The 18,191-nt window shown below is 36.0% G+C and overlaps 1 protein-coding gene across 1 annotated transcript in view; it reads right to left on the bottom strand.

Moving 5' to 3' along the window:
- The window catches only part of LOC150080710 (P protein-like), a 36,732-nt gene extending 20,350 nt beyond the window's left edge, over positions 1-16,382 (bottom strand). The window contains exons 1-6 of the mRNA XM_090381999.1: positions 16,204-16,382; positions 14,399-14,587; positions 7,872-8,001; positions 5,041-5,113; positions 2,907-3,055; positions 126-238 (exon numbers count right to left, since the gene is read on the bottom strand). Coding sequence (XP_090238125.1) covers positions 126-238; positions 2,907-3,055; positions 5,041-5,113; positions 7,872-8,001; positions 14,399-14,587; positions 16,204-16,331 — 782 coding nt within the window. The 5' untranslated portion in view covers positions 16,332-16,382. The remainder of the gene's footprint in view (positions 1-125; positions 239-2,906; positions 3,056-5,040; positions 5,114-7,871; positions 8,002-14,398; positions 14,588-16,203) is intronic.
- Between the last annotated feature and the right edge of the window lie 1,809 nt (positions 16,383-18,191).

Here is an 18,191-nt window from a genome sequence, read left to right on the forward strand (position 1 = left end):
AAAATGTTTACATCAATTACAAGTTTTAGTTTAAAGGGAAAAAGAACACGCAAGTTAAGAAAATCTCGCTTTAATATTATTAATCTCAAGCTCGGTTTAACATTAAGTTTACTTCAGTAACTTACTCATCTGGGAAATCGTTGTCTGCCAAAGAGAAAGTATGCGAGAATACAGACGGGTCCAAATCATTCATTACCTTCCCAGGAGGTATAGGCACGATCCAAGAGGGTAGAAGAGGCTATGGAAGATAAAATTAAGTTTGAAAAAGATTTACTATGACTTGCATTCCATCAATCATCCGAGCATAGAGTACAATTATGCAACATCTGTTAATTCAACAAAACAGGAACAGAAGCGATTTATTTTACCTGGCAAGATAAAATAAGTCCTTAAATGTTGGGAAATTAAGTATTTGAAATATTTCTAGTAGAATTAAATCTTTGAAGCTGCACTTATTCCACACTTCACATGATTTTATTGATAACTACTTTTTATTCTCTGATCAATCTACAACAGTGAATGATAAGAGTTGAAATATCTTCGATAGATAGCTCGACAATCTTTGTTTATCTCACTAATGTCTACTAATAATACCAGACACCTGTTGCCAATCAAACTGTCAGCTGCTAAAAATCACCTAAAACCAGTATTAAGAAAATAACTTAAGTGTCACTTTTACTTTCATGGCCTGTCTGCATCGGGAGAGATGCTCTCGTCAATAGAACACTCAACTGCCACAGCCTGGATAACGACCCAATCGCTCTGGTTATCATTACCTGCGTACTGCGACAGGTCCCGATAAAAACTAGTGAATTCCGTTTATGTGAAACTGCACAGATAACAGACGTCCTTTCCCCCAAGGATGCCCGGATTACATCAAAAACGAACTAGCTGAACATCGTAAAAAGAGATCCAAACTAATCTAATGCTCTCCGCAGAGATTTTGCACATCACCAACAAAGTGTTTCGATCTTTCTTATAACCACAATACAGTCATCGATGGATGGCTCTTTCTTTTGCCGCCAACTGGCATCAGCATTCGTGTTCATCTAAGATCCCAGGCAACATTTAAATGAAGGCAACTAAAGGAGAAAAATGCAGATGGGATCTGTTGGAGATTGTCCATGATACGTGACGGTGCAGAATTTCTGCCAGAAATGCTGTACCAGAGTATTTGTTATCTACTCAGGACTATTTTAAGTGTTTTGGCATAATTTTAGTCGGTATCGAGGGATACAGGTGCACCCCTAGAAGATCCAAGAGGGATCGAATCTGATATATATATAAAATAATACAAGGTAGTAAAATTAGAATCTGCTGATGGAAATGCTTCTACGTTAGAAGGTTCTAAAACACATTCTTGTGCTTTTTACTGTTCAAAGTCCTGAAAAATAAGCTTAAGAGAAATGTCCATAAGAAAACAAGGTTAATGTTCACCACAGCAACAAAGAGCAACTGGATATTGTGTTCCTCGACATTAAGGCGGCCTTTGACAATCTGTCCACCCATGCATTATGTACCATACTGTGCAACTACTTCAAAATCTCTGGCAACATCCTAGTTCTCCTTAGGAAACTCCTTCAGTCCAGGACCCTATGGATCAGAAATCAAAACCATAATCACCACATTCTCTGCTCCAGAGGGCTCCCACAAGGGGGCGTTCTCTCTGCCGCCCTCTTCGCCGCATCTTTCGAACCCTTCCTATCAAACCGTACTAATTTTACCACCTACGCAGATGATATTAAGTTCTTCATCATCACAAAATGCCCCCAGTCTCTCCAGTCTATTACTGTGAGCTCCAACCGACAGCTACATGAACTGGAAAACTACCTTCATGCGATTGGGCTCTCCATTAATAAAGAGAAAACTGCACAACTCTATCACCAAGAAGAAAAATACCAACGATGTGAACATCATTATAGCGAACTCTCCAGTTAAAAAAGTCACCCAACATAAAGATTTGGGTATCATCTGGGACAAAGACCTCACCTTCTTACCTCACTTTAATGCCACTCGAACGAAAACATATTCGGCTTTATGGGCAGTAAAACAAGAGATCTCCAACTTCCATAACCCGGACCTTATCATCAAATACATTCTCCGTTGCATTTTCCCAATTCCATTATATGCCTCGACTATATGGTCCTCAGCACCCTCATCATACCAAGCCAGGTTCCTCTCCCTGGAATTCTGGATCTTGAAATGGCTAAATAGGGTTGCCGGGCTAACACCTACAATCTCAAAATCTGTTCTGGTCACCAATCTTAATACGCTTCCTTGGAGGTATCTTATCATCTCTAGGAACCTTCTTACCCTCTCTCAGCTTCTATCCGGAAAACTGAAGTCACCCGATATTTGGGATATCATCGCCAGACCGTCCGACAGGAGACGATGCCAGTCCAACACCTCCCCATACAGATCAAGATGCCAGTCCAACACCTCCCCATACAGATCAAAGCTGCGTAGCATGTCCTCCCTGGACAACGTGTTTCCACACAACTCCTTCCAGATATTTAATAGATTAGCCATAGACGTTGAGACATTGCAAGGACAGAACATACAGAGCTTCCATACATGTATTCCTTAGTCATGTTCTAGGTGGACTCTATGTGATGCCGCACTATCCACGCTCCAATGTATCCGTATGCACTTTTATTTGTTGTAACTTTATGTTTTTGTATCTTCACCAGTGGCTGTTTAAGGCCGTATATTGTATCTGGCTCTGTATACAATGTATTTGTCTGTATTTTATGTTTTATCTCTGTATGTAACTCATGTCCTCTAGCTGCATAGCTGTGAAGGGACATTTCTTCGGAAAATAAATTGATATTAATAATAATATCATATTTATGAAGTTTAGACAGTTTTCACAAACTAACATGATCGTTTTAATACTTTTAACTTACTGTTTTGTTACCATCTGAGTCCACGGACACAATTGTGAAATATACGTGATTTTCAGTAAAGTTGTTGAACCTTTCCGGTAGAAAATGTCCTCCGGCTTTGAGTGAAAGAACAGGCGCCCACTCTTCCATTTTCTCCGATAAATTAATAGCTGAATATTTAGTTAAGAACTGAGAAGTAAAGAACAGCGCAAAAATAAGTTAGGTCGTAACACGAAGATGCGCTGTGTTTAGCACCTACACAATCAAACAGCACATCATTATTTGCTAGCTATTTCCAGTTACATTAACCGTTAAGTAATGAGTCAATGAACTGCAGAAAACTTGCAAACTTCCAGGTCAGTGAAAGACAAGCACATCTAATGAGAAGAGGTTAGAGTCGTTGACATTTTGCTGCTAATCACCTAAATATCACTTAAATGCAAGCATCTAAGTGTTAAGTTTCAGAGGAGAATGGCATGCAACCCTCCCGACGACAAACTCGTCCACCTTTCGGTAAATCAAAGAAGCAATGATAAAGGTGCAATACAGGAACATTTAGATAGATATAAATGGAAATCTGAAACTACACAACACGGTTTTAAGGGAAAATCATATTTTACTAACGTGATGATTAGCCATTTCGGCACAGTTACTCACTAGCTGGATGTGGATAATGATTTCAACATACTTTATTTGAAAGTTATTAAGGCATTTGATTCAGGCCGCCGTAGCCTAGTGGTTAGGCGCGCGGGTGCATAAGTACACGTGCCTTGAGTGACCGGGGTTCAAGCCCGTGACCACTGAATACGGTGCTGTTTCTTGTATTCTGTCTATCTTGTGAACTCCTCTGACCATTTGGTCGTCCCGGAGTATAAACAGAAAATTTATTTATTTATTTTATAATCCCTCATGAGAAATTACAGTATAAGCTGGAAACGTGTTGGGATTAAGGGAAACATTCTAAGATGAATGGCAGGGAAGCTGCAGAGGATTAAGATTAATGGATATTCTTCATACTGGGGTAATGTAAGAAGAGGGGGGGGATTTCCACTTCTTACGTTAAGTCTCTTGTGTTTAATTTTCTTAAAAAGGATCAACGAAGGGATAGGGGATGTGATGTCAAATGCAGATGAAAAAAGAGTGGTAGGGTAATTAATTATTAGTGGCAAGCAAAACTTTGAGTACTACTTAGATAGGCTTCAGAAAAGTTGTAGATATCTTTATCTTTTAATGTAGAAAAATACGTCTTTCACGTGGGGAACAGCAACCCCAAAATAATTTATACACTTGGTGGAGCTGAACCAAAAACTTTACAGGAAGATACATTTGGGAGTTACGATAAGGTAGCACATGAAGTTCTTGCAGGGTAGACAGGCAGCAAGGAGGGCCCATGGTGTACTATCGATCTATCGAACAATTCTATAGAGTAGGGAGGTCATAATCCCACTCTATAAGGCAATTGTAAGACCGCATTTCGAATACCATGTCCAAGTATGGAGACATTGATCTTCTTAAAAAGAGTCTTAAGACGGGCAACTCATGGGGAGATCGGCTCAAGGGCGATCGTATGAGGAACGACTTCCAATGAGCGGACTGCAGAGCTTGGAAACTAGACACCTTAGACATTTAATTGAGGTGTATAAGCCTCTGAATGCGGATAGTAAAATGAATTAATGCGATAGTCACTGTTACCAATTATTCAGAACTGAGTCCGTCAAATTATTGGGGGGAAGAGCCAGCGAGTTGATTGCTAGAACAAGTTACCTCTGCGGGAATTCAAAGATCAGCTGAAGTGTTACCTAAGTGAGGAGGGAAGGGCATGGTCATTTTCTTCTTTACTTTTTTTTTTATTTTTCATGCCTTTATATTTTTAAATATTAGTTTTATTATTGTGTTCATTATTTTATTTATTTATTATTATTTTATTGACTGGTAAGCAAAAGTCTGTCTTCCTTGCATTTTAAAGCAATGATATAATTATGATAACCGTCAAAATGATATCCTGCAAGATTAAAAACAAAGCTCAATTCATTTAAAACTATATTATTCAAATTTGAATCTTCTTGACATTTCTTCTAGAAATCATCCTATTACAAATGGTGAAAATCGTCATTTAATTATTAAATAAATTGTATACCGATGCTAAAAAGGATACAGACAGGATTCTCCTCTCTTACTGCAACAGTAATCCAGTTGTCTTCCTTCTCTTTGATAAAACTCAGTGCTACCTGTTAAAACAAAGTAATTAAATACTTTGGAACCACAACTGTAAATGATTAGTTTAAAAAGCGGAAAAAAAAAAAAAAAAAAAAAAGAATCAGTAGCAGCCGGATCCGGCTCTAAAGAAAACAGCAATCAGATGAATAGTTCTCTCCCCCGTTCCACTTTATAAAAAATATTTTGTCTTTATATAGAGAATGGGAATATTTAAAATTTTATTTTAAAATGGAGTCTTAAATAAAAAGAACTACCTTAGAAAAATAAATATTTGAATATAAAACTCAATTTTAATTAACTAAATTATAATATTTAGCTTTGAAATTGACAAGAAACAAACGAAACACATTTTAAAAACTAAATAAAATTAGATTGAGCTTTGGCCCAACTAAATGCAATACTGTTAAGATCAGGTCAAGCTTGCTAACAAGGACAAAATAATCAATGACGAGCACCGAGTGCCTTTCTTCTGATCGTGGACAGACGAGAGGTTTCAAATTTGAGAAATTTCTTTTCGGAATTTAAAAACCACTGTTGATAAAATCAGTAAAATATATTCCAGAATGTATCGCTCATATTTGTCACGGACGAAGTGAAGAAAGTCTCGTAATAAACCTTTCTCAGTAAGCAGAAGACATTTTTCAGTTCGTCACAGTGGTTCATTCCATTTATATTAGAATAGTTACTATCTGCCATGCTGAAGATCATTCTGATATAAACGGAACGAACTTGTTGCAAATTCATACAATGAATGACTAAATCTTCTGGTGTCCATCGTAAAGCAGAAAAACTGACGTATGAATATTTCCCTCCGGTACACGACTCAATAATTCCTCTTGGCCCTCACCAATAAGCATTTTGCGTCTGCGCTTTCGTGCAGTTTCTTTAGAGGAAATATTTCTTCAGAAATTCTGTAATCTCTTTTGCAATATTAACAGGACTGTGTGCTTCATGCCTAAAAACAGAGTTTCCAATGAATCCATTCGAATGTCTTTGTTTGATAACATATAGCATTCACACTGTCAGTGAGAGACCTTCCCCATCTAGTACCACTTAATATATAATAATTTCATCATAAGAAGTGGAGGTTCACAGCTCATCATCAGTCGGTGCACGGGGATTACTCCTATAGTCGGCTCCTACGCTGATGCTGCTAGCAACTGGTTTCCGTTTTAAGTGCTCCAGACAAGATTAAACCGTTATTATTCGTTAAATTAACTCATTTGAACAATTTCCTTTTAAAAATGTTGCAGTCAAAAGGGTAAATAAGTCTAGACAGTTCATTTTTTTCTTGGGCCCAAATAAAGGAAATACTTTGCTGAATCTTCAGAATTTAAGTTATTTCTTCAAAATCCGACAACACTCCTTATTTTTGCATGGTATTAAGCAAATCAGGAAAAGCAGATATGGTAAGTTATATACTGGATGGACCACATGTCAGTTTACCGAGAAGAAATACACACAATCAATGCCAATGCGCACCTAGAAGTGTTAACAGACGTTGTCCTATCCTGAGTACGAAATAGTCGGCGACATGAAGAATATTAAGTCCTCCTCCAGTCGTCGTGAACACTAGGCTGGTAAAGAAGATATGCAGTCTCGCTGAAATTAGTTTTTCCAAGTCTAAAATCATCCTTTATATAACTGCGGACTTCTTCCTTAAATTAGAATTTAGTTGTCAAGCTGTCAGCATATAGAAACATACTGTCTTAGTTGACTTTTCTAGTGTCATTTTGTGGGCAAGAACATCATATGCTGATACGAAGATGTCATATTAGTTTGGCAATAAATTGGAGAGTCCCCGCACTACAGACAAAACGTATGTCAGTTCTTATATGAGAATTTAAGAGTGCAGTGAGTGATGTGAAATGGTTGGTTGTCCAGGGACCATGTGATCTCGGTCATAAAAATCGCGTATTCGCTGAAACAAACTAATCATATGAAGCGGTTAATCGAAAAGTAGTTTTTTGATTCTGGATGAAGCTAAACATCTGAGCGAGGCTATTTGTGATTCTGTTGATGAGCTACCTATGCCTCGTGGTACACTGAACAAAACATAATACAGTTTGAAAAATTCATTTAAAATATCAAAGTATTATGAAATTGACTTCACAATTAAATTGTATAAATAATTTCGTAACTTATCGACCCTACATTTGATGCCCGAAGCTGCGTCTTCGCCATTATCAATAAAAATTACGCCAGGTCATTGGATGGTTCATTGACAATCAAAATTAGTGATGCACGTTTGCTCAGTCGTTGCTCCTAATCAGGACTGCCAGCTGCTGTCAATCGAGATGCAAGTAGATTTTGCTTTTAACATTTTAGAATTCGATGTCATACAATAGCCAGTCCTAGTTTTAAAATAAAGTCCAAACATTTCTTTAGGTAACTCTTTTATACAAGGAAAGACTTAATACTATGAAGTGTACCTGACTGTAAAAGAGATTAGGTTACCTAAAGTTTGAAACAGTACTGTTTTTTTTAAAACTTGAGTCACCCGCTAATATGCAAGTTGATATTTCTTTAATAGTGCTTTTGGTTATTGATTATAAATAAAACGTTACGATGTGTTTCTTATCCGTAGTCTGATTTTCAGTAGTTTACTTACTGAATGAAGAATAATGCATCATGGCGTTTGTCAACGAATCGTCCAATAATGTCATATGATTTTTATTGATATCGGCAAACACGGAGCTTCGAGAGTGAAAATTTGGGTCGATTAATTCGATGGCTCTAAAGAATAAGATTTTAGACTCTTTAACTTACCACAGCAAACAAAATAAATCCAGTAAGAACTCCAATCTTGACACCATTCAATATCCTTCGTATCCTCGGTCGTTTTTCTTCTTGATCTTTATCTGAAGAACTCGGCGATTCGCTACCTGTGTCGCCATCTCTGGAGAAGAAAAATGTTTTATTCTTTCACTCTTTTTTTTTTTTATAGGCGAAAAGACAAGCAGGGGGAAACTGAAAACTGAAGTTGCACACTCCATTTTATTTAAAAAATATTTTAATAATGCAAACGGTCTTGAAATGTTAATAATCGCAAAATAACATGTAGAACCATTTAACCTATGCTAAATGGTTCTAGATGTTTATATTATAAGCTTTTGACTAAGCGTGTCACCATTCCTTGTTTCACTTAGCACATAAGTTTATTTCGTTTATTATAAACCGAAGTGAGCCTCTATATTTAAACGAATATAAAAAATAGACTTTTACTTAACGATAGGCGACTTGATAAGGAGGGCGATTAGTTAAATGCAGTCTCGTGCGAATCTAACAGAAAAAGCGCGACCTTCAGTTTTAAGATGAAGGGGAAGGAAACTCAATTGCACTCGCCCTGAATTCGTGTCTCTTATCACCTAAGTCCAAGATGGTTAAAGTACGTGTCTGAAAAAATGCAAGTGCCCAAATTTCAGTTCCATTTTTACAGGCATGACCAAATTATTTGAATCAATATCACAAATTGATATTGATTCAAGTAATTAGGTTTTCTTTGACTCTTCTATCCCTGTGGAAGAGTCAGAGAAAACCTAAAAATTTTACTAAGGCGGTATCAAATCCTTTTTAATTATAAGATGTTTTTCTCAAACCAATAAGTTAAAAAAATAAATAAATTTTCAGCTTCCTGTAATTCCCAAATCCAAAAGACAGTTCAGCACACAACTCAGTTTTGTAGCCCTCTTTGCTACTTCTCACGCAAATTAAAGGTCTCGGTTCGAGTCCCGTTGCAAATCGAAATAGCTTACTTTCTGCAGGAATCTTTAACAAGCCAGTTTATATATCGGAGGGTTTTTCGATCTCGAGCAGTTATGTAATCCTGAAAACAATTTCTGTATTTATTTAGGTTTAAATACGTTACACCCGGTTACAATATCTTGCATCATATGATGTCATTATGATTAATGGAACCTAAATTAGTATTATAGAATTAAAAATTGAACTGTGGACACCACAGGTCCTCAGATGAATTCGTGATTTAGAAGTTGGTTAGGTATTATATGTATGTCGAACCATATAGTTAAACAGTGTTGAGTTCAGCAATTACTTGATGACCCAGCTTAAGCTGTTTAATTTTTGATAAAAAAAAAAATTCGGAAATCCAATAAAGGGATCCATAATATGATGATCGATTAAATCCAGGAAGAAATTTAGTGAAGATCTCCCATAATCTTCTTTGATTTAAATACTAAATGGGTTTGAGTATAGCACACAGGTACTTTAAATCTTTATATGGGATAAGAGAGAGCTGTTAAAAACATTTGCTGTTAATTATTTTAAATATAAAAGTTTTAGACCTTGTATGTTTCTTCTGATGGTTCTGGTTTTAAGCGATACTTAAGTGTAATTGTGAGAAAATAAAGTATTAGTTAAGGAACAGTTCTTTATGAAGATGCGAACCGCTTGATGAATCCTATCTTTCTGTATGCATGAAGGGCGATATCATTTACGTCTGAAAACAGCAATTGTAGGTGAAAATTATACTCAAATCAAATATTTGGGTAACTCGATTTAATGGAATATGATTTGTAGTATAATTAATGTACTGGTGATTTTCTGGGACCAACAAAGATCAGAATATGTCGTTTAGCAGTATTTGTTTTAAAATCGTTTTTCACCACCCTATTACTAAACATTTGTAAAGGATTTTGAAGAAAACCATTTTGATAAAAATATTTACTTCCTAGTTATAATAGGAAGTAAATATATCGGTATACATTTCAATCCAAAAGCGAGAAAATAGAGCGTAAAATGCATGCATTTTTAAACACAATATATAAACGTCACAGTTGTCTCTTCAAACATTTCTTCCTTCGTAGCTTATTAGAACGCAACCTAATAATAACCCAGCAACCATTATCGAAAACAAATTCGAAATTAACGTTCTCAAAAATATAACTTTTAAATCCTTTGTAAACATGACGACGCGGACTTTTATCCAAAAGAACATGCGAGACTTCATTAATAGCAACGGTTCACGGTTAAAACAACCATTCGTGGGTACAAGGCCTAATTGTCGATAACACAGGATGTTAGTATATTTAAACTTTAGCACCGTGAAAAACTGCGCAATGGTGCCTCACTTGGGGAGTCGAACAGTAGCCATAATAATTTAAGAAAAAATATGTACCCCCGATAACGGAAGTGCTGTTATGTCCATGAACATATCGTGCAGTGTACATATAAATCAGAAACTGTAGAAGATAAGAAAGGTCGTTGTTTTAGGGTTATCGCGTACAAACGAGAGATAAGTAACAAATGAACAAACAAATCTGAGCACACATTAAGAGACACGCATACGTGGTGCATACAGGGTTATATACATCACTTTGGATAGTTCGGATCACTGAACAATGCTTAATGGCTGCGATTTGAGATTACGAAACAATTTAGTATTATTAGTAGAAAATGATACAAGAAAGCAAGCTTATGAAGCATCAGCAAAAGAAAAAAATAAATACTCACCTCACCCCCAATAATCTGTCTAGTTCTTTCTTTAATTTATTCAGCCCCACCCACTTCCACAACAAATGGAAGTTTATTCCAACAATCAACCATCCTTTGGCCCAAAGCAAACTTCCACACATCGAACCTGCAACCATCCTTCAATTTGAATTTATGCCTCTTGTATTTTTCGTCTAAGCAAGAAGAATGCCATTAGCATCGAGCTTGCTCAATGCATTCAAAGCCTTAAACACCTCAAGCGGATCATCTCACAGATACCAAAGTCTCCAGACGCTTCATTTTGCAAAACTTAACCCTTTCTTGGTAAAACCACCCTTTCGTTATCTTCAATATCGTTGTCCTTCTCTGCACCCGTTCTAGCCGATCTACATCCTTCTTAAAATGGAGCCTCCAGACCTGTACTTAGTACTCAAGATGCGGCCTAACCATTTCCTTATACATTGAGATAATCACCTTATCCCTGCTAGAAAAGTTCCTGTATATCAGGACAAAACCCCATGAGCTCTCCTGGCAGCCTGTCTGCACTGGGCAGAGAACTTTATATATGACTGCACAGTTATCCTCAGGTCTTTTTCATTTTCCACCACTCTGAGTGCTGTACCTCAGTTGGTACGTTAATCTGGGATTACTGCTAACCAAAAGCAGTGCCTTTTGCCAGCTATGTTAAACCTCAACTGCCATTTCTCAGCCATCTGCCTATTTTTTTCTAGATCTTCTTGCAGTAGCTTACTTTGATTGTTGCCAAGCCTGATATAATTTCAACCATCGATAAATATAGGAAAAAAAAAAAAAAAAAGGGTCCGGAACTGCAACTGGGGACTATATTAATAACATTAGTCCAAGAAGATAGTATCCACATAACCATCACCTATCCCTTTATCCATAACAGTAACTTGCTCTTAATGCCATACTGCTCCAATTTATGCAGCAGTCTTATGTGCAACAGTATCAAAAGCTTCCTGAAACCCAAGTAGTCGTGTATAATTATCAAAATTACTTTTTGCCTCCGGTTCCTTTGTTACTGCATACTAGTAAACAATCACATTGGCATTCCCTTAACAAATCCTGCTATGACCGCATTTCTGTCTATATAGTCCTGCATTACTTCCTTAACCAGTGGCGCCATTACTTTCCCTGGAACAGAAGCTAAACTAACAGAGCCATAATTATTCATTTTACCTTTTGATCTCCCTTTGTAAACTGGAATACATTTGCACAACTCCAGTCCACAGGGGCCTTCCCCGAATCCAATCCAAAGACGCACTCATAAATATGGCTAAGGGGTTTGCTAATCTCCTTTGCTGCCTCCCTTAATATAATTGAATAGATTCCATGTACTCCAGGCCTTTCTGTTCAGCTTAAACAAGTTCTCTTCCATTTTCCTCCCAGTTTTCACAAAAACGGCGAGCTAAAAATTCTCGCCGTTAGAGCTAAAATTATTTAGCTCGCCGTTAAGAGTTATAAAAACTTTTGGCATATTCTTCCATAAAGAATTCCTCATGTGTGAACTTATATGAAAAATATCTATTCTGTTTGTCAGCAACCTGACCAGGATCATCAACAATTAAACCGCCGACATCAAGTGGACCAATGTGATTCTACCCCTCCATTTCTACTATTAAGAATGGAAAGTTTTTGCTGCTTTTCTTTTCCAGAGACTTCTTGTAATCTGCCTTAGCTTGCCTAACCTCCTGCGTGATTTGATTACACACTGATTTATATTTACCTTAGGCTTCTGTATCACCTGATAATTTATATGCATCTCACGCATTTTCTCTGCCTCAAGAGCCTCATCAGTTCATCTGGCATCCATTTAGCTCAAAGCCTTTAACATTATTTCTTAGTTGGTATGCAAAGCCTAGTAGTGTCTATGCTTACTTCCCTGAGTACATGCCAATTTTAAATGTGCCCCAAATACGTATCAGAGAGAGAATATCAATGAATGTGCTTCAGAGAGAAAAAAAAAACTACTTTCGAATTGGATAAAAATTAACTATTCTTAAGTGATTATTATTAATGGCACATGATTCAAGGAAACAAAACTTAAAGCATCACAAATGAAGTACGTTCAATCAATTGATGTGACATTTTGAATACTTCATCGTATTAATATTCAAACGCAAACGTTTTGGAAATAAAATGACGCAGTAGTTAGTAGGCATTTTGTGAAGTGATTGTGTTCCTGAGAGATCGATATAAATCGTGCTCCATCTTTTATGAAGACGCTACATGCATAGAACTTCATCCTTAAATGGAAAGAATAACACAATCAGCAATAGGTATGGAATACGTTGTAGGTCCGTGATATGAAACCTCAATTTACTATCGCTGGAATCCACAATCACACAATAGTAATCAGAACTATTGCAACAAACTGCTGCATCTCCAAATCAAGAAGAAATGGTCAGCAGATGTGTGGTATAAACGACCCCTGCCCCTCCCTCTTCTTGAAGCATCTTGCGTTTTGGATTTTATAAGTTTAACGTCATCCTTCATTACCTGTCATGAATATTATCAGCGTTTTTAATTAATAACTACCATGCTTCTTGTATTTTTTTATCTTGTCCTTCCGGACTAGAGAATTTGTTTAGGATACCAGAAATTCGAATATTAACTAAGCCTTACATTACGTAATGAAAAGCTATATTACCTTACTAGGGTTGCAAGTACCAACCGTGCATCTAGCCACTGGGATTCATGTCACTCCAACAAAGTGCTCCCAATAGCATGGATCGGTCTCACCATACCAGTGCAAAATAAACCAGCAGCGTTATCTATCTTACAGTTACTGTGACTTAGTTTAACGAACTTTAGCAAATAGAAGAACAGAGTAAAATAATTATTTTCACTTTACATTAATTAGTCCAACAAGTATTGTACAAGAAAATGGAAATCATTCAGTAAGTTTAGTAGTAGTATTAATAGGTTGGGGGGAGGGGAATCATCTATTAGTTGAAGCCATTGACAGACACCGAGATAAAGATCACCAAATAGTACCCTAGTATTCACTTGCACGAGAATCGACTCCATTGATTATTTGGCAGAGTGCAAAATTGAGAAAATATAGAATCAACAAAGAAAAAATTTTTCTCTCGCTAGACAGGTAATGGTGTCCAATAACTTTTTTTTTTACCAAAATTGTTTTTAAAAAATGTAACTTAAAGTACTTTTTTGAATTTAAATCAATGGATTGAATTTGAACCTTATATAGAAGATTCAAGTTATTGATTTAAAAATTCAAAATGAGGACACAGATCCTCTACAATAGAAAATCACAATAAGTTAGCATTTGTGCGATTTTACGAATATTAGAGGGTCTCGACTACACATGTTGTCTGTCCAACATGTCTGATAACATACCATGACTGTATTAACAAAGTCTACACAACTTCAAATTGGTACTTAATGCAATATTGACTGAAGATTAGAAATAAAACTGTCACTAGAATAATTGAAAGAACGCAATCCGTCAGTATCGTGAATGACTGTAGTTTAATTTAAAAATATATATAAAAAAAAGTTTTTCTAAAAGTTAAGAGTAATACGGATTCTAAAATGAGCATAATGAAATCATGAATCTTAACTTTTTCAATCGCATGCCAGTATTCAGATCAACCACTGACAAAAGAAATCAATATGTGAAAACGAAGAGATTGTTACCAAATATGCTAATCTAAAAAAGGGTGACAACTTCAGATCATGCGTGTTTCTGCTGATGAAGGCGTTGGATGCCTCCAAGAACAGGAACGGGCAAAATCAGGATATGCATAAGCGTTAACTTGGCTATTTCCTGGAGTCTTATCTGTTGAGAATTAATTTCCTACCTGGTCATAAATACGTACGACGTCACCTTAGTTGAAGTCATGGATCCATTTAGCAGGGGAGTTCTCTCGTCACATATTTCTTCTTTGTTCCTAGTCTTAAAAGAAGCGAAAATCCTACTTTTTGTCGGCATCTGGTCTCTGCTCATTGTAGGTATGTCGACATCCGGATTTTCGTCAGTTTCTGGATCCCTACAACAGAATTGTAGTAGATAAGAAATCCTTCGTTACCTAGCAACTATTTAAGCTACTCTCAAAGATACAGTCTATCTCTCTTCCCTCTCATACACACACAAGATAAATTCAAGTATCGTGAAATTTAACATGTTATTTTTGTAGAATTCTTTGACTTTTAGACCTCACCTAACTCTCCTGAAATATTAACAGTATTATAGTTCAGCAACACTGCTTTAATGGACGAAGTCCCGGAATACTGTTTCACTGCATTTTTCCAAGAAAATGAAATTATTTGTTGACAAAAATTACTCTTGTTATATTAAGGACTGGTTTCGCCAGCTTCAGCAGCGACATTAAAACCAACACTAGCCGAGGTAAGAACTTAAGCTTATTTTAGATTAATCCCAAAGCAACTCGAGCCATATGACGCCAGTAAATTTTGGATCAGTTGATAGTTTCCTGTAGTGATTAAAAACTAGAATTTCTGTAATAAAGCTTTACTACCCATAAATTCAGAATATGGCGAAACGTTCTAAAGGATCCCAACAGAGGGAGGGATAGTGGATCGATTTTAATCATTTAAATAAATGTGATAATATCGACAGGGAGTTCTCCTCGGAAGATAGAATTTCGGTCTGATTTTGCAAACACTTACTGGAGCAATAATCTGATAGGAGTGTCAAGTTCACTTGTGAGCTTGAGGGTTTAAGTAGTGAACTTTTGAAATGGGGGTGGGAAGATCTACGTGTAAACGATACCCACTATTATTTCACAAGAATGGTTCCATACATCAGTGGATAGTTTCTAAATGCATTAAGAAAAATCTTTACTGTCATTAATGCTGTAGGCCGCCTATACCTGCTCTAGAAGCTGTCTTCAGAGGAGGCTTAATTGTCGATTCTAGTTTACGCACTCGTTCTTACATACACTTTGAGGGGGAACTTGACCTCCTCCTCATAACTGGTACTAACTAACTACAACCCTTAATTTCTTTTGCTCCATACAATTAGTACGACAATATAACGGATCTCTAGCTTAATTTCTTAGGTCCTACACTTCATTAGTGAAAGAACTCGCTAAACAAATTGGAGTTAACAAAAAAATAAATAAATAAATAAACAAACAAACATTCTTACAGAACTATACTAGTATCAGTACAAATACTTTGTTGACACTGAAGGAACTGTGACTCTACACACTCAGCCATGCCAATTGTCTGTGTGGAGCTTTAGTGTCGTATGTTATATATCCGATCTGAAAACAAATCTTTCTTTGAGAGGTGGAAGGGGGAGGAATCTTAATACCAGGCCACATGCAAGTTCAGAGAGCTTTTGACTTCATCTTTGATTAGTTTTAAACACTAATCGATCAACCAACGTGCTATGAAATGTTTCCATTAAATTGCCACGAAACAGGCTTACGAGCTGGTAGTTGGTTCTCTGCTTCTTCAAAATCCCCTCTAAAAAATGTATTTTCCTTAGCACTATTTTCAACTAAATTTTTGATTATGCGTAGGGGTACAAATTTTCAGGTCACTATTGCAATCGGTGAAAGAAAAATCACATTCTTTGAAAATCCATACAGCGCGAAATATTATATCGAACACGTTATATTAAGAAAACATAATTCACCTTCTGGTCACGCAAATATCCACCAATATATCCGATGATTTCGGCGTTCCGCATCGTAAAAATATAATGGAATCTTTAGTGCGATATTGGTCTTCGCTCTCGTGAACCTCAGCAGTAGCAACAGCCATTAATAAATATCAAACGCGAGTTAGTTTTGTTAGATTAAGAAACGAATGTAGTATAATAATCACAATTCCAACATACAACTACTTGAATTACCGTTGCTTTAGCAAACCCATACTCACCATTCCATATTAACCAGAACGATGGTGGTGCCCTCGTCGACAATAAAGAAAAAAATATAACTAAAAAGTTAAAAATTTAAGGGTTTGGAACAGTTAAATAATTTTTAAAATGCAGACACCTTTTGGATTGCGACTATTCTTTTTATACGATTTTGTAGAGGGGGCGCCAGGTTTATCATGATTTTTGGAGATGGCCGACTTCGGTTTATGTACGAAGAACGAGCGGTGGCAAACACGTGGGCTCACAAAAGAGTACACAGGTAGGACTATGCAATACATTTATTTTATGATTCAGAAATTATTAAATCTGTAGAGTATTTACGAGCAGAATTGCCTTACGATACCTGTGTTCACACACAAAGACTGGTTAGTTTAAATAACACGAGGAGTGGCTATGAAATGAAAGAAATATTTGCTAAACTTATGGCTGCTGTGATTGGATAACTTAATAATAACTACCAGAGAAAGAGAGTGCTGATATGATGTTCAAACTATGTAATAGTAAAGTTATTTTGGAATGCTTATTGTACACCAATATTATCTGAATTCATACGAGTCAGCCAATTTCATTTTATCGCGTGATTAACACTTTTATAATAAACATTGTTTACTGATTCCAATATGTAATTGCTATATCGAAATTAATTAATTTTTATTGCTTTTATTGAACAACAACAATGTCAATTTAAACTTATAATTTCTAAAATATAAATCTTTAATCTCTGCTACTTACCTTTGCTGAATCATATAATTGTTCATTAAACTTTGTAAGAAACTTCTAATCTATTAAGAATACGTCTTTAATAAACTGTACTTCTGGCTTTCTTCATACGAATTCAATAGTAAATAGTTATTTGTTTATGAAGATATCATTGAACGCATTTTAAGTTGGGATTGACCAGCTTCTGTCCATTTGTGTCTTACTGGTGCTTTCAGCGTGGCTGGCAGAGTGTTTGATCAATAAGCTGAAATGCTGCCTGTGAACGAATTTTTATAATCTAAAAACGATAGTGATAGCGTTTTGTTCACTTTACCAAGCTGGTGAATGATTGGAAGGAAAGATTTGTTTATATTGAGTGTTGATGGAAGGGAGAAAGAGAGAGGGTATAACGATAAAACTGTAGTGAAATAATTATGTCTATACAAAGAGTTTCGAAAGTATGCGCAAAAAGTTATTGGACGTATACTGTTCTCCAAAATAAGGGGAAAAAAGTCACATAAGCTGTGTCCGATCCTTAACGATTATGCGGCTATAGCTGTTTAAATTTTAAAAATTATCTGTGAAGTTTAAAATTATAAATAAATAGGCAAACATGTATCTAATATGAATAAACTATACCAAATATGCCTACTTATTCTTATTTATTTTTTAAATTAATTTTGTTATTTTTTGCCATTTAAAACTCAAACCGTTTTTTAAAATTCTAACAGCCATTAAAATTTAAAATTTAAATTAAATAATAATATGTAGGTTAGTGCAAAAGCATCATTTTAACGTAGCCGTTAAATTAATTAATTAAATTGGCATCGTTTTGGTTATATATCATATTGTGAATGCCTTCACAACGAGTTGACATGGTATTGTACTACCTCGAATAAATATGAATTCTTAAATATTTTATAGTCTATATCACTGCACACCATCAGGCATCTCTCATATTGTGAAGTTATACTTCATAATTGGGTTGCGAAGTATAACTGCCCACCCACCGAAGAGAAGCCAACAAGCTTTGAAACGGTACC

The sequence above is a fragment of the Mastigoproctus giganteus genome, chromosome 9, assembly GCF_048544385.1.
Source record: "Mastigoproctus giganteus isolate SK-2022 chromosome 9, ASM4854438v1, whole genome shotgun sequence".
In the NCBI taxonomy this organism is placed as follows: Eukaryota; Metazoa; Arthropoda; class Arachnida; order Uropygi; family Thelyphonidae; genus Mastigoproctus; species Mastigoproctus giganteus.